The 22,771-nt window shown below is 42.9% G+C and overlaps 1 protein-coding gene across 1 annotated transcript in view; it reads right to left on the bottom strand.

Annotated features, from left to right (window-relative positions):
- The window catches only part of CNTN4 (contactin 4), a 353,580-nt gene that overhangs the window by 7,209 nt on the left and 323,600 nt on the right, over positions 1 to 22,771 (bottom strand). Inside the window, exons 15-22 of the mRNA XM_026650447.1 lie at positions 19,363 to 19,480; positions 11,806 to 11,964; positions 9,938 to 10,087; positions 8,908 to 8,978; positions 2,509 to 2,743; positions 1,845 to 1,960; positions 993 to 1,179; positions 95 to 207 (exon numbers count right to left, since the gene is read on the bottom strand). Of these exons, the coding sequence (XP_026506232.1) occupies positions 95 to 207; positions 993 to 1,179; positions 1,845 to 1,960; positions 2,509 to 2,743; positions 8,908 to 8,978; positions 9,938 to 10,087; positions 11,806 to 11,964; positions 19,363 to 19,480 (1,149 nt within the window). The remainder of the gene's footprint in view (positions 1 to 94; positions 208 to 992; positions 1,180 to 1,844; positions 1,961 to 2,508; positions 2,744 to 8,907; positions 8,979 to 9,937; positions 10,088 to 11,805; positions 11,965 to 19,362; positions 19,481 to 22,771) is intronic.

Below are 22,771 nucleotides of genomic sequence, written 5' to 3'. Positions count from 1 at the left end.
CCAGGGGAGTTGAATCATCACAGGCCTACTGTCAAGAGACAGTTAATACAGATAAATAACCAGTCCTATGTGCCCATGCTAAGAAGTTACCCACTTTGTATCCTTTCACTTCTGATTCATTATCCAGTGCTTTAACTTGATCCCAGTTCAGTATAATCTTGGAGTCAGATGAATTCCATATGATGTTTCCAGGAGGTTGACTCGGTGCTATATTAAAATATACAAAGTATTATATGGTTAAGTAGCAATGTTTTCTAGCTTAATCCATCTAAATACTTATATGGCTTCCATCACCATAGTAGCTGAACATCCACAGAATCCTACTGCTCTGGTAAGTTAATGAGCTGTTGCACCGAGGTCTGTGTTCTAGGTCAGAGCAGGTCTTAGGCCTGGTCTACACTGGGAGGGGGAATCGATCTAAGTTACGCAACTTCAGCTACGTGAATAACTTAGCTGAAGTCGACGTACTTAGATCGACTTACTGCGGTGTCTTCACTACAGTGAGTCGACTGCTGCCGCTCCCCCGTCGACACTGCCTGCACCTCTCGCTGAGCTGGAGTACAAGAGTCGACGGGAGAGCCCTCAGGGATCGATTTATTGTGTCTAGACTAGACGCGATAAATCGATCCCCGCTGGATCAATCGCTGCCTGCCGATCCGGCCGGTAGTGAAGACATACCCTTACACAACACAGTGGTATAAATGAAAAGGGACTCTGTTGCTTACTTGCGGTGAGTATGAGCAGAAGAGATAGCTACCTTGAATGATGATATGAATGTTTAACTTTTCTGCACAGTAATGATTTCAGAAGCGTTTAAAAAAACCCAACCCACCACAACAACCCCACAAAGCTCTTGCAGGAAGAACATAGCTACAGAAAAAAAAAAACCTCACAGCATCTTCAAATTAGAGAGAGACCTGGAAAATGCCAACAAGGAAAGTGCTTGTTGGGATCCCAGTGTTAGACCATGATCTATCACAATGAATACTCACGTGGCTTTTTGGTAGTGACATTGACTGTAGCACTGGAGGGTCCTGTCCCTGCGGTGTTGTATGCCTTGACGGCTAAATGATATAATGCATTGCCTTTCAGATTAGTGATTTTTGTAGATGTTCGATTACCAATAGTCCTGATTTTTCTAGCATTTTCTTCCTTATCTTCGTGTCTCCAACATCTAACCTGAAAAAACAGAATATGTACATTTACCTACTTAACTCAGTGTAATTGAGCCTATCCGTGTCTTAATTCTCCATAGATATGGTACTGCAGTAAGTGAAATCCTGAGATTAATAATGTAAAATTTATCTCTATGGATAACATGCCCTTAACTACTGTCAAATGGAAAAGGGCCATTCACCATCCTGGAAGTGAGAATCGTATTAAGACAGTGTTCCAGCTCCACTCTGTAAATCTTTCCATTCTCTCCATCTTAGAGAAGACCACAACTGGAAATGTTCATAAACCCAGAGGTCAATGCTTCTGACCTTCAGTGGACTCTGAGCTGGAGAAAATGAAAAAATTTATAGATCTCAATTTTCCACTGAACAGCACTTACTGCGGGTTACTATGGTCTCCACAAGGCCCTAGAGAAGGCAGATTCCTCCCCCCTCCCCCAACAGACTGCTACCCATTTTCACCATGGATTACATATATATTTTCCTTTGTACCTTAAAAAGAGACATTCCAGTGTACAACGGGGAAAAACAGTGAGCAAGCACTGCTTTACGTCATCATCAGCCAGCAGATGCATGTGTAAGAAGCAGTGTTTAGGTGACCTTCAATTATATATTGCTATGATCAGTATTAAGTCTGCTCCAGCCTGATATCACATTTTATTCTCATACCTCATAACCCTGTATCCTTCCTTTACTCTGATTCTCACGTGGAGAGGCCCAATAAACTTCAATGTCCGAAGCAGAAAGGCTTTTGGCAAAGACGCTGGTTGGAGCTCTGGTGGGTTCTATATGTATAGTTTGGGGGGGAAAAAAAGGTCTCAGTGTAGGTTCTATGCTTAACTTTGCTACAAACTTCAGGGTTTACTCCTCTCACTAGAAGAGAGTGGGGCTGGGTAGCCAAAAAGAATGTTTCAAATTCAAAATGGTGACCCGTCAGGGCTAGGCAGGATTTCATTATGCCAATGTGTAATAATTAATCAGATGTCATTGGGGGCACTTAAACCAGCACACTATGTATTGGTATTAGGACAAGAGAAACATTTTCTAATCAGTGGACATTAATTCCTGTTAAATCTCAGTTGAATTCTTTCAAGATTACATATTACGTTCCCATTAATATCAAAAGATTTCACTGTGATTCATGTTATTTTAATGACGATCAAAAGAATTAGTTGTGACTCACCATTTATAATAAATCAGAGCAAGGATTAGATATCAACGGATGTGTCCACGTGGGATACTAAACCCTTTCAAAAACAGTTAGCAGCATGCCTCATGCATCGGATTTCAAGACAATGCAAAGGAAGGAAGTGCAGTGCGCAGCCTACTGTACCTTCTTCTGCAGAATATACAACTGTCACAGGGCTAAAAGAACCTTCCCCTTTATTGTTGTACACGCCCACTTTAACTTCATAGGGCGTGAATGGCGGCAAGCTCTCATTTCGAAACACGTATCTGGAGGCATCAGAAGAAGCTACTACAGTCTGCATCCAGCTCACTGTGCCCAAGGGTCGGAATGCCACCACGTAGCCAAAGCCACCTCCGTTCTGTAATTCTTCAGGCACTGTCTATAAGGAGGGCAGATCATACACAGAATAATCAGTAGTGTCAGGTATTGCCTGGTTTTATTTCTCCTTCTCGCAGGCTTTCCATTCTCAGTTTGCTCCCTTTAAGAAACCCCCTCATAAATGGCACCATTCAAAACAGGAAACAACAGTGGTTCTACAGTAGGAGCAGCTAATAATGAGGCCAGAGCATCTAATTGCCAAATATCTGCAAGGCAGCTCCTCAAATTCATATAGAAATTCCTGTATAAAACATTCTGAGCCACATCATACCTGCAGACACAACTGTCTACCCAGGGCCGGTGCAAGGATATTTTGCGCCCTAGGCGAAACTTCCACCTTGCGCACTCCCCCCCCCCCCCAACATCGGTTCATTGAGGGGCAAATCCCAACGAGCCTTTATAGACCCCAGGGGCCAGCCGTGCCCAGGGGCTGCTCCCCAGACCAGGTTCCCCCCTCTCTGCCCCCTGAACTGCCCTGGAGGATGCACAGCCCCCCCGCGAGCCCCTCCCCTCCCCACCCAACCCCGGCGGCCCCCGCCCCAAGTCCACTCACTAGCTTTGCCGGGCTTGGGCCGCTGCAGCAGCTCGGCAGGGAGGAGCTGACTTCTGAGGGCTCCTGCAGCAGATGTATGTGGGCAGAGGCCACCGTGCACCCCTCCAGCTCCCCCCTCACTGCGCTCGGGCTCTGCGGCTCCCGGGAGTGTGAGCCGCCGCCGCCCCCCCCCCCCCGGAGCAGTCTCAGGGCCCCGCGCCCCGGCGGCGGCTCACATGCCCGGGAGCCGCAGAGCCTGAGCGCGGCGGGGGGGAACTGGGGGGCGTACAGGGGCCTCTGCCCGCATGCATCTGCTGCAGTCTGCAGGGGCCCCCCGGTGGGGCGCCAGGCCGCAGTCTGGGCAGGAAGGGTGGGGGGGCGCGGCTGCTCCCTGCTAGCAGCGCCACAGCCTTTGCAGGGCTCCTGCCCCCCTGCGCTGCGCCGCGCCGGCTCCTCCATGGCTGGGGCTCATCACCCCCTGCAAGTTTAATGCAATATTATTAAACTGGGGCCCCTATGCCCGACGGCAGCCTGAGCTTGCAGCCCGGTGGGGGTGGGAGTGGAGGGACAAGGCAGAAAGAACAACAAGATGTCCGGCCCGCCTCATGGTGGCGCAGAGTCACAGTTCCCTGCAGAGACCCCTGTACCCTCTCCCTCACGCAGAATGGACATGCAGAAGGTACCTAATTAAAAGCACTAAACTTGGGAATAAAAAATGTCAGTCACAGGTTTTTTGATATGCCCTGAAGTTTGTCAGACATTTATTTGCAAAAACTTTGTAGTAAGGGTGAGTCAGCTGTCTTGCTGAATACAACAGTAAATATTATGGAATCCATGATGCAGCTCTTCTCTGTTTTACATTTTCTTAATCAGTATTTCTAAGCTGATTTTATATTTTAAATGTACTCTTAAACCTTCATAAAGTCATCATTCCAGATTACTACATATTTAACTCACTGAAACAGACATTATTTTAAATTAATCAGTCACAGAGGTTTAGTGTGTTCATAACAATGTTCATTGCTTTTAGAAAAAGGGAACATTAATTTACTGTGTGTGATCTCCATAATAATACACATGTTTATGAAATTTCACCAACTTTAAAAAATATGTTTCCAAAGATTTTAGGCATAACAAAGGATTTTATATCTTACTAAGGTACTGATTTTGCTTAAAACTAGTTCATCAGATAGTCAGAAGTAAAGAAAGGGAAACTCTGTCCAGCTATCTGGAAGCAAAGGGCTGTTGCTTCCTTCAATGGGGGTGGGAGGGGGGAGAGGGGGTGAAGGGAGAAATGGATGGACAGAAAGGACAGGAAGACTTTGGAAGTAAGTTTTTTTTACTATAGTAATTAAAATGTGTATTTTAGATAAGGGTGGTCTATTGAAAAATTTATTTAAAAAACCATATGTCTGAAGATCCAAGCATTTAAGGCTAAAGATGATTGAGCATCTAAAAATCTATACAAGGATTTTTTAGAGATGTGATTTTATAATCTTCACCAACTCACTAATGAAATATTTTTAAAGCAAATTTTAAACTAAGGTCCTGTAGACTGACATGTTCTGAGTAAATATTACAGTCATGCACAACTGTTTTTGTCAGTACATTCAGAAACTGACAGTAGATACCTGGGGGTTGGCAAATGCCTGTTTAAGTGTCTTCATTACCCCTTGAATGGCTCTTTAACAGTTTCAGTGTTGTGCTAATAGGTCTGGCAGGCTGGAGACTGTTTCTCTTTTAACTACTAGATCCCCTTCCCAGGAAGACTCAGAGCCTGCAGGAAGGGTCAGAACAGGGATAGGAAAACCAGTAGGGTGGACACTAAGACCCAGTGGTGCCCCAAATTTTCAGGTGCCCTACCCAGCTGCCTATGCCTGAGGACGGCCCCGGGCGCCCCCAACCACTTGCCGCCCTAGGCCACTGCTTAGTTCGCCTAGTGGTTGCACTGGCCCTGTGTCTACCTCTCTTAGGACTGGCTACAGCCCTGTGATAGCACCTATCTCTGTAGCATATCCAAGGTAAATTAAATCCGCAGAACAGCTCCCATTTGTTTTCAGTGAGTTTCTCATCTGCATCTCTAAGTTAACATGTGGCTCCATCGTTTATATAAACTGACATCAACCATGTGTATTTACTATTCAGCTCTTTGACTTTCTAACCATCAAAGGCATTAGCTTGTGTACTCCTCTGGCTACTCTGTGTGCAGTTTCCAAATTCCTGGTCGTGGTAAGTAGCTTGTTTTCAGGCAAAGAGCATAAAGTGAAGTATACTAACAGCTGTAAGATAGCAGTGAGTGACATGTCATAAAAGTCATGGCAGGCAAATGATGTATCACATCTAGAAGAAGAGATTTGTCCCCTTCAGGTCACTTTTGTACATGCTGCCATTGCCTAGCTTCATATTTTTAACCTTAGAAAAGGAACATCAGCAGTAAAAGCCCCAAGTCAGTAAAAGGATCCCTATACAGGATAGTACTCAATTATTGTACTTTAGTCTCACTAAAGTTAACGGATCTTAAGTGTGTGCTTTTTCTGAATATCAGAGTAAAAAAAAAAGTTACTTTAAATGAATGTTCCATAATCAGTGTTATATGGATTTTTTAAAAAAGAAAAGAAAATGACTGTGTGCTGATCATTTTAGAGGAGCCTAAACTAAGATACTTGCAAAGCATGATTCAAAGTCATGGATGATGTTTTTGACATCTCTCTAATACTTAAAAAAAAAAAAAGTATACTGAGTGTCTTTAAGGGATTCAGTGAAACTAATTAGTCCAAGGGAGGATAAGGTTCAACACGTTGAGCCATGTAGTGAGGATAAAAACACATTTGCAGATTTTTAAAAATCTTAAAAAATACCTCTGGTGACTCACAGCTGCCAGGGTGCTCAAAAGAAGTGCTGAGCGTGGGCAGTATCAAATCTAGTGACGTTAATGGCTAGTTTAACTCACTCCATCGTACCACAATATGAAAATAAGAGCAGTCAAAACAACGAATGTTTCACCCTCAATTGCCTTCAAGAATTTTTCATCTGTGTTTTCTTCTTCTCTCGGCTTTGTGATAGACTGAAATCAGCTGGTATTGCAAGTTCTATATGATGCACTATCATTAGAGCCACCTTCAGCCTGGCGCTAATCACCTACAACTCACCACCTCTCAGGATTTGGCCTCTTGAAACTTATTTTATACACCAAGGTTAATCCTCTGTGCAGTGGCTGGCCTGAGTAACCAGATCAGATGATGGGCAGGTATGTAGAGGACCAAGAGTGGAGGAATCCTGCCTCCTGACCCCAGGCCATGGAGCTGCTTCCTGGGGTGGAGGACAAAAGGATCCTTTCTCTCTCTCTCTACCCTCTAGCTCAGCCCATCCGTGTTCTGCCATTGTCCGTGCTCATGTGCAGGGGTCATCGTGGAGCTGAGCTCACTGCCACACAGTAGTGCACACATCCTGCACCGCCCACTCACAGCCAGCTCCACCCGCCTTGCACAACAAATATGCATTAGTTCCATTGCTTGGAGAGCTTCCATGGGCATGGAAGAACAGGCTGGATTTTAGTCCAATTGAATCGAAGGCAGGAACCTTTTCAATAAATGTGGTCTTGTGCTCACATACACAGGTGTAAGTCAGCAGTATCTCCACTGGAGAATGGAAATACAATGGGATAGAATCGGCGTGAGCAGATCAGCATCATGTGCTGCACACTACATAAGAGTGAGCAGATCAGCAGCATGTACTGCACACTACATAAGAGTGGTCCTACTGGGTCAGACCAAGGGTCCATCTAGCCCAGTATCCTGTCTTCTGACACTGGCCAATGCCAGGTGCCCCAGAGGGAATGAACAGAACAGATAATCATCAAGTGATCCATCCCCTGTCGCTCATTCCCAGCTTCTGGCAAACAGAGGCTAGGGACGCCATTCCTGCCCATCCTGGCTAATAGCCATTGATGGACCTATCCTCCATGAATTTATCTATTTCTTTTTTGAACCCTGTTATGGTCTTGGCCTTCACAACTTCCTCTGGCAAGTAGTTCCACAGGTTGACTGTGCGTTGTGTGAAGAAATACTTCCTTTTATTTGTTTTAAACCTGCTGCCTATTAATTTCATTTGGTGACCCCTAGTTCTTGTGTTATGAGAAGTAGTAAACAACACTTTCTTATCTAGAAGTGTTTCTCTACACCAGTCATGATTTTATAGACCTCAATCATATCTCCCCTTAGCCATCTCTTTTCCAAGCTGAAAAGTCCCAGTCTTATTAATCTCTCCTCATACGGAAGCCATTCCATACCCCTAATAATTTTTGTTGCCCTTTTCTGAACCTTTTCCAATTCCAATATATCTTTTTTGAGATGGGGCGACCACATCTGCACACAGGATTCAGGATGTGGGCATACCATGGATTTATATAACGGCAACATGATATTTTCTGTCCTATTATCTATCCCTATCTTAATTATTCCCAACGTTCTGTTTGCTTTTTTGACTGCTGCTGCACATTGCGTAGATGTTTTCAGAGAACTATCCACAATGACTCCAAGATCTCTTTCTTGAGTGGTAACAGCTAATTTAGTCCCCATCATTTTATATGTATAATTGGTATTATGTTTTCGAATGTGTATTACTTTGCATTTATCAACATTAAACTTCATCTGTAGCTCTTTGCAGTCTGCCTGGGGCCTGGGTTTTAATGATCTTTAGTAATTTTGTATCATCTGCAAATTTTGCCACCTCACTGTTTACCCCTTTTTCCAGATCATTTATGAACATGTTGAATAGGACTGGTCCCAGAACAGACCCCTGGGGGACACCAATATTTACCTCTCTACATTCTGAAAACTGACCATTTATACCTATCGTTTGTTTCCTATCTTTCAACCAGATACCAATCCATGAGAGCACCTTCCCTCTTATCCCGTGGCAGCTTACTTTGCATAAGAGCCTTTGGTGAGGGACCTTGTCAAAGGCTTTCTTAAAATCTAAGTACACTATATACACTGCATCCCCTTGGTCCACATGCTTGTTGACCCCCTCAAAGAATTCTAGTAGATTGGTGAGGCATGATTTCCCTTTACTAAAACCATGTTGACTCTTCCTCAACAAATTATGTTCATCTATATGTCTGATAATATTGTTCTTAATTATAGTTTCAACCAGTTTGCTTCGTACTGAAGTCAGGCTTACAGGCCTGTAATTGCCAGGATCACCTTTGGAGCCCTTTTTAAAAATTGGCGTCACATTAGCTATCCTCCAGTCACCTGGTACAGAAGCTGATTTAAATGACAGGTTACAGACTACAGTTAGTAGTTCTGCAATTTCACATTTGCGTTCCTTCAGAACTCTTGGGTGAATACCATCTGGTCCTGCTGACTTATTGCTGTTTAATTTATCAATTTGTTCCAAAACCTCCTCTAATGATACCTCAATGTGGGACAGTTCCTCAGATGTGTCACCTAAAAAGAATGGTTCAGGTTTGGGAATCTCCCTCACATCCTCAGCCATGAAGACCGATGCAAAGAATTCATTTAGTTTCTCCGCAATGGCCTTATCGTCCTTGAGTGCTCTTTTAGCACCTCGATCGTCCAGCCTTATAAAACAGATGCATTAATTCTCCCATTGGTTTATACTTAACTTACCTCCCAGGTAATGACCAGCTCCGACTTGCTCCCTCCACCTCCACTGACATTAGCCGGGGTGATTTCAGGAACTGTGTAAAAGAAATGTTACAGTAGGTAGCATGGAAAGCACAAGCTATTAATTTTGAAGCTAGACGTTTGATTCATTTTAAACAGAGAAAGCAAGAGGCACATGTAGCACTGGCATCTTGTGACTTTTCCCTTTTGGGACCATGAGCCTGACTATCAAAAGGAGCACAGGGAACAGACACTTCCAGTTTTTTGTCAGTCAGATGGACAAAGAGCATGTCTAGTATCCATGTATCTAGTTGCTAATTGTTTGTTTTAAATATTTATTTTCTATATAACAAGGTCCATTTATTTTCACAATATTGATTCCTGCTTTTCAATTTAGAGCCAAAATCCTGCAGTCAGTAGGGATTTTTCCTGAGTTAAGACAGAGCAAGAACTACAAGATTGGACCCATAATGAACAGTCCTAGTGATAATTGCCTGGGGTGATATCTCCAACCCTGCTCCAAGACCTTTAGGGCAGGTGAAAGGGCCAGAGCAGCATAAAGGGGCTCTGAAAGCCCCTTGGCTATAAGGCTGCCTTTTAAGGATCTCATCATACTGTACTCTACTCTCTAGAGTGTTTCCTCCGCACAAATGTGGGACAACACAGGGATTACTAGACTGGTTCACATCAGTGATCCATCGTATCTTCAGAGGAAGCTGAATTCACCTCTCCTCAAATGCCCTTTGTCAGCTGGGCTATAGAGGACATGGGGGAATTGGGGGAATTCTTCCCAGTCATGTACTTCTAGGAAAGCATGGAATAAAGCCCATCTTGGGCCTCATTTTTTCTATTAATTCTATTCTACTCTATTTGTGTGTGCTCTTTGTGAATGTTATACGATGAGGCAGAGGAGAAACTAGATAATATAACTGTCATATAGAAAATACTTCTTAACCTTGTTCCAGGTAACCTACTACTTATGGCAAGGTGCTTTTTAAAAAAGACTTTGTTGGGCTTCCTTTCTACTACTTACGAGCTTCTTCAGTTCTTCTTTTCTCTGAGGGTCTGCTTGGCTCCCCAATCCCAATGAGGTTGGCTGCAACTGCTCGGAATTCATATTCAACCCAAGGGTTTAATCCCACCACGGTTGCAGTGAATGTCTTGCCATCAATGATATCTGGAACTGAAATATACCCCCAGGTTAGGAGAGTGAGAGTTGGACATTAAGAGCAATTACACATATTCAGTCATTGAAGAACAGTAGCCTCTTGATCTATGGGCACAGTCTTGAAACGATTAAACAATGGAAGATCACCTTGAGAGCGGAACGATTAAGGACTATGAATCTGGGCCCGTAGTGTGTCTTCCCATTTTACTCTTTTGTCAATGCTTAGTATGGGGAAGCAAAGCAGGCTGTATACAAACAATATGCAGGCATCAAGGAAATCTATGCTTTAGAAATTGACTTTTCATCCTCACAGAAATACCACAGTATCCTTATAGGGTCTCATTAAAAGGTAACACAACTTAGGCCTGATCTACACACAGTTTTTGTACCATATGATTATTTTGTTTAGGTGGTTATTGGTTTAACTAATAGAGCTATACTGGTACAAGCCCTAGTGTGGATTCAGTTACACAGGTAAGAAGGTGCCTTATAGCATTATAGCTTATTTCCCTTCCCATGCAGGAATAGGTATACTGGTATAAGCATATTTATATCAGTGTAACTATGTTCTCTGTTGTATAGTTTTAACTATACGGGATTGGTTAAAAAACAGTACAACTTTCATGTGTAGAGAAGGCTTTCCATACATACTGTAGCATTCTGAACTTTTTGCTTACAACAGTTGAAACAATTTTTATAAATTGTGTCTTTCATAACAATTAGTTGAATCAAATGAACATATTTAAGAATGAGCAAATATACAGTGGAGAAAGTAATTCCGCCAAAAGAGATGGTACTCCGGATGACACTGTCTGTCACCTGAAAGATGTCTTTACAGTACCATAGTTGTTGTCATGGTTGTACATCACCAGCGTACAGGGTGACCAGATGTCCTGATTTTATAGGGACAGTACCAATTTTGGGGTCTTTTTCTTATATAGGCTCCTATTACCCCCACCTACTGTCCCGATTTTTCACACTTGCTGTCTGGTCACCCTACCAGTGTAGCAGTGTGTAATATTTGAAAGAATGGAATGAAACCTTTCCTCGAAAATACAATGCATAAAAACTGATGAGAAAAACTGGCTGAGTAATACCACAGCAAGGTTGGCAAATCATGAAAAGGATTAAGAAAGACCAAATGTATTGCTGTTAGAGCTGGAAAGGAAGTGGTTTTCCCATTCCATGAAACTTTTTGAAATTTCAGCCATTTTCCCCATTCCATCTTGAGACAAACCTGAGACCTTCTGAAGTTTTTCTGTGAAAAATGGGAGAGACCCACCTCATAATAGCCAGGTGGTCAGGGCACTCATCTAGGACGTGGGAGACCCAGGGGAGAATTCCTGATTCAGACCAGGAACTTGAACCTGTGTCTTCTACATCTCAGGTAAGTGCCCTGAGCACCAGGCTATTGGCTATCCTGGAGCAGGTGACTGGTTGCGTATGTCTGTTTCTCTCCCTCCCAGACCTGAGGAACCTTTCCTGATAAAAGTTTTATCTAAACAGGTAGGTTCCAGGAAAAAGTTTCAGTTTCACTGAATTGGCATTTTCAGACAAAAAGGATTTTGGTGAAAAATTCCCAACCAGTTGTAATCACTGTGCTGGAAGATGAGTTATTCTGGCTGCATAGCTAACTTTACTCTTTCTGTATGTGTGTGTACTGATGGATCAGTTTTTACATGTACAGAATTCTTTCATGGCCAACTTCAGTTACTATTGAGTGCTACATTTACCTGTGTTCACTGCTTGCCATCCCACAGAAAATGGGGTCCTTGCTTGAATCACATACATAGTAATGGGGCTGTGATTATCTGCTCCTGGCCTCCAGGATAACTGAGCTGTAGTGTCAGTGATTTCATCTATTGTCACGGCTTCAGGTGGGCCTGGTGGACCTGTGATAAAATACATACAAAACAGTTCAGCTCAAATAATTGAGGTGACATAATATAGCATGTGAAGGAAGGAATGTTCTAGTCTTCATTTAAGATTCAGTAACAGAACACTCAGCCTTAGAACAGAATGGCTCTGTGGTTTTTGCCTCTAGCACCTAGACCTAGGAGCAGCCCTAGCTGTTTTGCCCCCCAGGGTGAAAAATGTGCTTGGCACATACCCCCTAGCAGAGGTATGGCAAAAAAATCCCCCCCCCAAAAAACAAAAAACCCACAACAGCCAAACAACTGTCCAATCAGCAGAGCAAAACAAAGGCTGGCCAATCAGAGCAGAGCAAAAACAGCTGGCTAATCAGAGTGGAGCAAAAACAGCCTGTCAGAGGAGAGGGGAAAAGAAGCACCCAGTGGTGTGGTGGAGCCCCAAGGAAGTTGGTGCCCAGGGCTACTGCCCAGTTCGCCCAGCCCTAGAACCAGCCCTACCCAGATCTACCAGACCTTACTGGCAGACCAGCAGTGCAGCCCATGGGCAGTGTAGCCCATCTAGAAGAGAATTGCTACAGTTGAAGTAGACTTTACAGCAGAGAATTTAATTAGAAAAACAAATAAGAATGTGCTTAAGTGCTTTCTAGACAACTTAAACTCATGCTTAAATGATTTGCAGAATCAGGGCTTTAAAGCGATAGTGTATCTAGTTCAGTCACTTCACTGTAGTAATAATCCAATGCAATTAGTTTAATCCAATGCAATTTGTACAGACCTCTGTGTAAAACAGCTATTATCAGAAAGCATTCAATAGCAATGGCCTGAAAAGAATTAACCTATAGTACCAAATATCCAAAAGAAGAAACACAAAAGTTTGGTCTCCTAATTCCTAGAAGTCAGACTCTTCCTCTTTACTAACTACTGAAGTTGTAAAATCTTTGCTTGATAACCACCTGGGTTTCCTCTGGTGATAAAACAGACAACTTTCCTGAAAACTCAAACCATGATTTGGATAGGTCTAGAGCAGGGGTCGGCAACCTATGACACACATGCTGAAGGCGGCACGCGAGCTGATTTTCAGTGGCACTCACACTGCCTGGGTCCTGGCCACTGGTCCGGGGGGCTCTGCATTTTAATTTAATTTTAAATGAAGCTTCTTAAACATTTTAAAAACCTTATTTACTTTACATACAAGAATAGTTTAGTTATATATTATAGACTTATAGAAAGAGACCTTCTAAAAATGTTAAAATGTACTACTGGCACGCAAAACCTTAAATTAGAGTGAATAAATGAAGACTCGGCACACCACTTCTGAAAGGTTGCCAACCCCTGGTCTAGAGCGTAAGTGCACAAGAAAGGACAAAGACCCCAAACTTCTGATTTCCTTCTATAAAGAAGAAAGGCAGGAGCATGATACAGATAAAGACCTATTTAAAACCTGGTTAAGAGAAGGCTTTACTAGAGCTGGTTGAAATTTTTACAAATTCAATGACATTTCAAAATTGTAAAATAAAAAATAATTACTATATTTTCACAATCCTCTTCCTTCTCACCCCCTCATTTTTGCCGACCGTAAGATTGGTGGATGTGTTTCAAATTTCAAAATTCCAAAGGAAAAAAAATTCAAAAGTATTTTTTGCAAAATTTAGCAGAAATTGACTTACAAGTTTTTCCAGTTTTTAAAGCTAGATTATTTAGACCCAGGGCCGGCTCCAGGCACCAGGCAACCAAGCACGTGCTTGGGGCGGCACCTGGTAAGAGGCGGCCAATCTTGGGGTGGTGGGGGCAGCGCGGCACGGTGCTCGGTGGGGGAGGGGTTCCGGCGGCGCAGCGCTCGGCGGAGGGTGTTCGGCGACGCGACACTCCGCGGGGAGGGGTTCGGCAGCGCGGCCATCGGCGGGGGGTGTTTGGCGGCGCGGTGCTCCGCGGGGGGCGGAGGGGGGTTCGGCGGCGCGGCGCTGGGCGGGGGGGGGTGGGTCGGCGGGGCGGCGCTTTTTTTTGATGCTTGGGGCGGCAAAAAAGTTAGAGCCGGCCCTGTTTAGACCAACACTGCACTGATTCAGGCCTCTCACCTAGTACCTTATTCAAATACCCAATATAATATCACTCTAGATTACCTGCTGTAAGACTTGCTTCTTTTGCAACCAGCCTGGTCAAGTGTCTTACAGATTAGACAACAAAACCCTCCCCAATAAAACAAATTTTGAAGCAACTGCTGTGATACTTTTTACTTCCAAGACTCTGGGAGAGTACAGTTCTCCTTAGACAAGATAGTTTGATAACATCTTAGAAGTTCTTCAATGTTATACTAATTAAATCTACTGAAAACTAGAGACACAACTGGAAAAGGGAGAGAAGAGAAAATGAAATTAAGATATGGATCCACCCTCACTTCAGCAATGTGTGCCTGTTTTAGCTGCCAGCATGCACAGTCAAGAAACACTATCATTACATGGCTTCAGAATGAGTGGAACTCTAAGCCTGTGATGGGTGGCTTATTTGTTATTTATAGAATTCCACAGGAATGCTTGTTCAGTATTATCTTGTCAGTTTTTCTTGTTTTGTATCCTCTGACATAAGGTACCTAATTTATTTGAATTCTAGATGTGAATAACACACCATATCTAATCTGTGTTATTAATTTAACCTACCTAATTTTAATGGCTATATTGTACATTTATTAAAACTTTTTTCTATGCATTTAACAACACACTTTTATAGCATGTATCGTCTTTCTCCATGCCTATCCCCACAGTATCTTAGTGGCTCTGTCCACAGGAACAATTTTTGTGTGCCCCAGTAAAGGGGGAGGGGGAAGAACAGAAAAATCTATCTTATGTTTTTATACTCTCACGATCACAGTATCTGAGTGTCTTGCTTGAAAATTGGTAGCTATAAGTCCTTAGTAGACTTCATGGGGTCTCTGGCTCACCTCCTTTTTGGGGTTCAAACTATGGTTTGGTGTTTTTTGTTTTGTTTGTTATGGGTTTTTATATTTTATTTTTATTTTTGGGAGGCATAGGAGGGTGTCTGTGTGGTGTCATTCTGCCTATTATGCAAGGGCAAAAAATATGAACAAAATGTCAGTGTCCCGATTTTATAGGGACAGTCCCAATATTTGGGGCTTTGTCTTATATAGGCTCCTATTACCCCCCACCCCTGTCCCGATTTTTCACACTTGCTGTCTGGTCACCTTACAGTGTAGTGAGAAGGAAACTCATCTAGACAAAGCACAGACCATGTGAGTATTCAAGGAGGCCTTGAAAGAGCCATCATTCTTGCCCAGGCAGGGCTGCTGTTGTTTTGGGAGGTAGCCTCTCCAGCATGAGTATGGAAAGGCAGAAAGTAACAGAGCCATGATCCTCCTGGTGTTCCTCTGTTATGAGAGCATAGACCATAACCTTGCAAAGAATGGTTCCCCTCTTCTGGAAAACATATGGATCTTTAACAGCATGAGGTCTTGCAGGTCTTGAACGGGCCTACAGGTCCCCAGGTAGTGCCCAGACTGCAGTGGCCACCTGGCAGCTCGCTGGAACTGAAGAAGAGGACTAGCAGAGCTTTAGCTCACTCTGGGCTCCGCCCACAAAATATCCTGATTGGAGGAGATGTCTGGCCCCACAGATTGGCTCAGATGCACAACTTAAGCCATCAGGAGGCCCAGGAAGTTATCTGAGCAACTAGGTGAATCCCTGGCTGGGGGCCACTTTGGACCCTGCCTAGTTCCTGTCCTCCTTATCCCAGCTCTTCCTCTGCTCCCAATTCCTATTTTCATACCTTGGTCCAGCTTCCTGCTCTTTTGCTCTACCTATTGTAGTAAGATGAGGCCCTGAAACATAAAACCTTGGTATCAGAGGCCTGGTATGAGGACTGAGGCTTGAACTAAAGTAATGGTCAAGACTTTGCTAACATAAAGCAAAGTTAAGCTGTGAGCCAGAGGCAGGCCCTACTCACAAAAGTTGGCAAGAAGAAGGCTGTTAATTGGACGTATACACATATCTAAAGGGTATCAAGTCCTAATAGGATAAACAGGTGCCAGGATGGCACCAGAACAGTTTGGTACAAACGCATTCCACAGAGATAATGAGGAACAGGCCGATTCATCCTAAAAGACAGGGTCAAAAGGATAATATGATGGATAGACTTGTTTGTTCGAACCAACATGTACCAGGAGAGAGGCAGCACCCCAGCACGCAGAGGGTTTGTACCTTGATGTGTCAGGAGTGATGTTTAACTTGTTTGTACCATAAGAATGCATCCCTGAGTGGATGTCTTTGTCTGGCCTAGGAGGCAGTGGTAAATCCTGCCACTGACTGAGCCGGTCCATTGTCAGGGAGCACATACGTACTAGCAGAACTATAGACATCTGATCCGGGGAGCTAGAGACTGTATTTCGTTTGGCAATAAACCTGGGCGGGTGCCTTCGTACCTTATCAGAGTCTGTGGTCTTTGGTGGTTCTCTCGGGGTCTGCTGTGTCAGCTATCTGTGCAGATCCGGGGCAGCACACAGAGGGAACACACGCACATAGCCAACTGTTATCATCATTGAACAGAGCAGAGCACCACACTGGTGGCATCTGACAACACCTGTGACTGATTCTGGCTTCGACCCTTGGCTTGAGTCTTGCCCCAGGTTCCTGACTGTGACCCCTAGGTTTGATCACTCAGGCCTCGGTCATCACAAACAGCTTCCTCTGTGGTGGTGTGACTCCACATCAACCTCTAGTAAGTAGAGCTAGGCAAATAACTGATTTGTCAGTTTGGTGGGAGTTCAAGAAATAAAATCCAAAATATTTTCGTTTGGGTTGAACTGAATCAGAAATATTTTGGTGAATAAAAAGAAAGTCTGTTTCAGACTATGGATTTGAACCCACATCCCAAGTGTGTGCCCTAACCACTGGGCTAATGGTTGTCAGGTGGGGAATAACATCACCACCTCCTTCTCCTTCTCTGTCTGTTTTGTGAATAGCCAAAACTATACCAATAGTTTATGAATAGTTACAGGTCAAGCTGAAACTGCTTTTTTTTTGGTCAAATAATCTATTAGTCTGAGAATCCTTCCCCAGCTCTACTAGTAAGGACAGCCTTTAGTATGCCTCACAATGGTGCAATAGGTATTATTCAGCCTAATAATGGTTATGGAAGCGGAGGACATAAATGACTACTCATAAGGGTCAGTGGCAGAACCAAAAGTGAAGCTCGGGAGCTATGGCTCCTGGTTGCACACCCTAATGTTTTGACAATACATTTATCTGCCTTTGTGGCATGCATAAACCCTTATCAATAAGTTACCTGCTTTCTGTTTCCTCACCCATCCTGACACAGAAAGTTCCCATAGTTTCCCTGGCCCTTTTCCCCCCTCCATGTATGTTTGAATGATTTCTTTATTTTGGTAAGATCAATACAATTAGCAACAAAAATGGCCCTGCTTTTCAATTGAGGAGGCAGAATCAACAAGAGTGTGCATAGTCGCCATGGGACAACAATCTTGTCGGAAAAGTTTCAGACTGGTGTTTTTTGTGGCGGCAAGGGCACTATTTCTGATATCATTGTGGTCATTTTGTTGTAAGAATCATGTTCTTGTTGACTGATTACAGAGCTGGTTTACGGGAAGTTACCTAACTCATGTTCTCATCAGTGGATTGTTTTGAAATATTTATGCAAAAATATTTATCTGAAACAATAAGGACAAAATATATGAAACAGCAATGTAACTGTTGTAGCTGAGCTCTCTGGGGATAGGGGGTAGCAGCTTTCCGTATTGGACAGGGGATGTCGAATATAGCAATTAATGAGTTTTTGCTTCACACATGTCCTCACACACAATGATTTGATGATCTGGCACATGCCATTTCATCAACAGCTATCATCAGCATGTGTTGATAGATTCATGAGGAGAAAACATGAATGTTACAGTCATTCCTCCCATAGGTGTAGCTTTTCTCAACTGTTTTGCTAATTAAATAAAGAGAAATTCAGAGTTTAGGAACAAAAGACCTAAATCATTCATTGTGTTCACTGGGCTTTTTAGAATATGTTTTCTTCTAAGAATGGTGTTGACAAATTCCTAGCAGAATTTAATGTTATTTCCTATAAAATGAAGTATGCAATATCACTTAGGAACTTCACATACTACTAATTTAAATACTTAGTAGTTTAATTTATTGGCATTTAAGTGCCGATCTGAGCATCATCCTCATTAAATGGAGTATACATTCAGAACATCAACAATGTCTTTTATCCTACAAGGGAAGGACTGACAAACAATGATTGTCTTCTTAAATGGACAATAATAATTTCTTCTCTGCTAGACTCTGACGGCATGCCTGTGGTTAAGAACTTCAGCATTCACCTCCTAAAGTAGTAAACATATTTAAACTTATAAAATAGGATGTTGATTTCAGGAATTCCCATCTATACACAGGGGTACATTTGTGATGGTAGGTTTCTGGCCTAATCTTGTATGTTTTACTCTGACAAAACTGCCACTGCCAATAGGTGAGGGGTGCAGGATTTAGCCCTTGCTACATAGTTTTCTCTTTTCCCTTTTGGAGTGAAATGAAAGTTTGTGGAATACATTGGGTAGACAGCAATAAAATCTGAAGTCTTCCATTGGCAGATAAGTATGCAAGCTTCTCCTCACACTGCCCAAAATGTACCTGCCTTTACCTTGACCCAGAGGGACAACTTCAGCGGGGTGAGAGTCCAATTTGATCTCAATTCCCATCCCATTCATAACTGCTTTGCTGAGGCAACCTAACAAAGGCAACTAGAGCAAGTTGCAGGTCTGGGTTTTGGGACAGTATCCATTCCTATGAGGTACTGAGCATCCTCAACTTCCGCTGAAATTGGTAGGAACTAAGATTGCTCAGCACCTTGCATAAGCAGAATGGGCATGTTTAGGGACTGGTTTGGTTGAAACTATCAATTATTTTTTCCGACACAGCAACTATACACTGAATCCAGGCTATATTCATGCTTGTGACCCAGAATGAAGATTTAATACATTCAAATTAAAGGCCACATTCACAGATCATCTAAGCACACTAAGGATTTGATCTCAAAGTTAACCATGACGGTGGTTTTACTAGATCATGATTAATCTGGAGAAGCAATGCAGTACTGACAGCAACAAATTTATTGAATTAACATTACAGTATTTCAGTTGCAGAAGTAATTCAATATAACATCTTGTTTCTGCAAGTTATGAAAGTTTTGTGATGGATATATCAACACACATACAAGGATTTTTGTGTGCAGAGTTTGGAAAATGTACTGTGTGGTACCTAGGAGCTTATTTCTTACAATAATGATAAGGTGTTAGGATTTTAATGAATTTCTCTGAGAGCATGTATTGTATTACCAAGAACAGCAGATAGTGCAAAAAGTAGTTTTACAACAGCAACAAAATTCAAATACCTCTTACAATCAGGTCTGCAGTAGCCGATAGCTTGTCCACAGTTGTTTGCACCATGCAGACGTATTTCCCAGCATGCTTCAGCTGGATGCTTCTGATCATCAAATCACCAGCTGAATCCTGCTGATAAAGTAGGGAAAAGTGGTTACAATTACTTTTTAATGAGCTCTAAACATCATTACCACATGAAGGACACTGTGACTAATGGATTTATTTTACACCGGCTGATGAAAACATTAGTAATGGAAGCTGTGTGGCCTATTATAAATATGTGAACCTGCCTTGAAGATAAGAGCAGTAGCATTTCTAAAATTATAGTTTCTACAAGGGATGGGGGAGTCGGGTTTGGGTCAGTTAGACAGTTTAACATTCAAATGATGTGACAAAACTTATGTGAGGCAGGTTCTCTATGATTCCTTATTTATCTCTCCAGCCATCCAATGTATAGACTTAATTGGTATTCAGATATCTATGTTCTGCCTACAGTCATTTCATAGGTGAAAACCAGCCTAAATTATGAGGCATCTGCAATAGTTTGACAGCCTTGTCTTACAGCCAGCATTTTGATTGCCCACAATTCATATATTAAAGATCATGAGAACAGTACTCTCTAAGGAAATCTTGCTTCACCTAGAGTGGAACAACACTAATGCATGTCTGATTAGCAGTTGAATAGAACTAATTATGTTTATATATGTATATGTATCTCAGTATTTCTATACTCTTCACCAGACACAATGCTTTCAGTACATTAGAAATCTCAGTGTAAGATTGTGATTATGGCATCTTCAGTGAAGAATAGTAATAAAGTTTGCAATTTTAGTTTTGTAGCCCTATCAAGTGTAATCACTAGAAACAGCTGTCTCTGTTGCTGTGTACCCTAGAGTGCAGATCTTTGAGTGATATGTTGCATCTTCAAATTAATTTTATTCGCCCCCACCCTCAAAATGATAACAACAAGGTTCATAAATTGCATTTGCTTTTCCCTGCAGCACTAAATTTCACAACTGAGAAATGTAAATGGAGACCATCACTCTGTTTAAAGTCTAGAAAAGGCTCTAACTTTGTGAAAAGTCCATGAAAGCCACACGTGGAAACCTTTTTCTCTCCCTCCACTACTTCTAGTGAATACATATTTGGTTTCTTCCATCTTTTCTGCTAGCTACATTGAATGCAAGCAGACAAGGGAAAAAAATGAAATGAAATATTTTTTTCTGTTGCAACTAAGTTAGAGATTAAACCCTCAACAGACCTGCACAAAATGGAGTGGGTACAACTAGATGAAATCGGAAATGTGAAAAATAGCATAGAATTTCCAAACGAAAGCAAACTTTCCATCCATGCTATGAGTATAACCTATGTGACAGCTAATGCTTTTGTTTGAAACAATGTTTTTTTTAATCACACATCATATTTCATCTTTTCTACCACAGTTGGGTATATAAGCATGTAATATGATAAGATACATGGACTTTGTCTATGTATGAAATACTGCACTGTACCTTCACCCAACCCAGTTCTCAAACTTTTTATTCAAATGAAACAGAAGTGGACCTAAACCCTTATATTTTCAGTGAACTGCAAGGGATTTTGGTCCTGTGGGCCCAAGTGACCTCAAGTGACCTACATCTATTAAGACACAACAACTCAACCTGTGGTTTACCCCTTTGAAAATTTAAGGGGTGAAAACTTTTCATCTGTGTTATCAATTTTTTTCAATCAGAAGAATAACATCCAAAAGTTTGGTTGGTTGTGGGGAGCAGGACTGGCTCTAGGCACCAGCAAACCAAGCACGTGCTTGGGGCGGCACAATTCCAGGGGCGGCATTTTTTTTTTTGCTTCGGCAGTTGCGCTCTTGGAGGTTTTGTTTTTTTTTTGCTTGGGGCGGCAAAAAAACCTAGAGCCAGCCCTGGTGGGGAGAGACTCATGTATCTGTTATTCCTATTTTAAACCTTCTTTATAATGACTTAATCCAGAACTGTACCTTGGGTATGGCAAATCGGGGTCCAGGCCCCATGCTTCGGGGGACTCCACGGGCCGGTGTGATTGGCCATTGCGGTCAGTCCCGGAAGTGATGGGTCAGTCCTGAAAGTGACAAATTCGTCACTTCCGCCCCGGGTCCCGCACCTCCCTAGGGACGGCCCTGACTTAATCATATACATTTTATAGCATCCAATGTGTAAGACTCCCAGAGATGGTTGGTATTACAAAAAAGTGTGAAAATTAAAAACAATTACAGATGAAAACACATTAAACCAGCCAGTGTATTATTCATATTTCAAACTACTGACAATAGTGCCTTAGATTGCCTCAAATGACTGTTAAGATCTTAGATGTTAAGGTGCATTGGATGACTCAGGGGCTCTTTTCACCTCTAGGTCAACAGTTCGATCCTGACTACTGTTGGTAGTGCCTGAAAGTTATTACCTCAGGATGGCTGTTCATGAGTCCATGTGTAATGAGATCTCATTCTTATAGGGTGTGGTTTCACATTACTAAATCTCCTTTCAAATTAGATATCTATGTCAATAATCTCAGTAGAGAGGCCAAGTACTGATGTGATTAATGAAATAGACTCTATTCCTGATTCACTCCCTTGTTTTCTTTTCAAAGGCATCTCTAGGACTTTGTACTTAAGTAGTATGGCATTTTTCTTTCCTACAGGCCCCATGAGGAAACCTGCTTGTGAACAGTGCAGGAACACCAAAAGCACCATGAGATTGTCATCTTCATACAGAGGATCTTGATTGCAAAGGTATATTTAAGGCTTTAGACTTTGAGAAATGACTTCAACTTAGTGGCTTTGACAATTGGTATATTCACTGCAGCTGGGGTCTTCAAAAGGGCCCATCCCTAAACAGCACTCAACTTCCATTTAATTTCAGTGAGATTTGGATGCATTAACTCCTTTAGGTTCCTTTGAAAATACCAACCTACATCTATTAAGTCAAATCTCAAACATACTGTCACAGACAAGGTACCCATGCAGAAAGACTGGCTGCCTTATGGTGCTCTTCCTGCTTAGGGTTACCATATTTCAGCAAGCAAAAAAGAGGACGGGAGGAGCCCCGCCCCCACCCTGCCCTAGCCCCACCCCTGCCCCTCCCACTTCCCGCCCCCCTCAGGACCCCCAACCCTCCCCCCCCGCTCCTTGTCCCCTGACTGCACCCTCCTGGGACCCTTGCCCCTAACTGCCCCCCAGGACTCCACCCCCTACCTAAGCCTCCCTGCCTCTTGTCCCCTGACTGCCCCCTCCTGAGACCCTCCCCCCATCCTAACTGGCCCCCTAGGACCCTACCCCCTACCTGTACCTTGATTGCCCCAACCCTTATCCACACCCCCACCCCCAGACAGACCCCTGGGACTCCCACGCCCCATCCAACCACTCCCCACCCCCTGACAGCCCCCCCC

Source organism: Terrapene carolina, unplaced genomic scaffold, assembly GCF_002925995.2.
Source record: "Terrapene carolina triunguis isolate 2854851 unplaced genomic scaffold, T_m_triunguis-2.0 Scaffold89, whole genome shotgun sequence".
NCBI classification, from domain to species: domain Eukaryota; kingdom Metazoa; phylum Chordata; order Testudines; family Emydidae; genus Terrapene; species Terrapene triunguis.
Note: the sequence above shows the minus strand (reverse complement) of the source record. Positions and strands in the feature narration are given on the sequence as shown.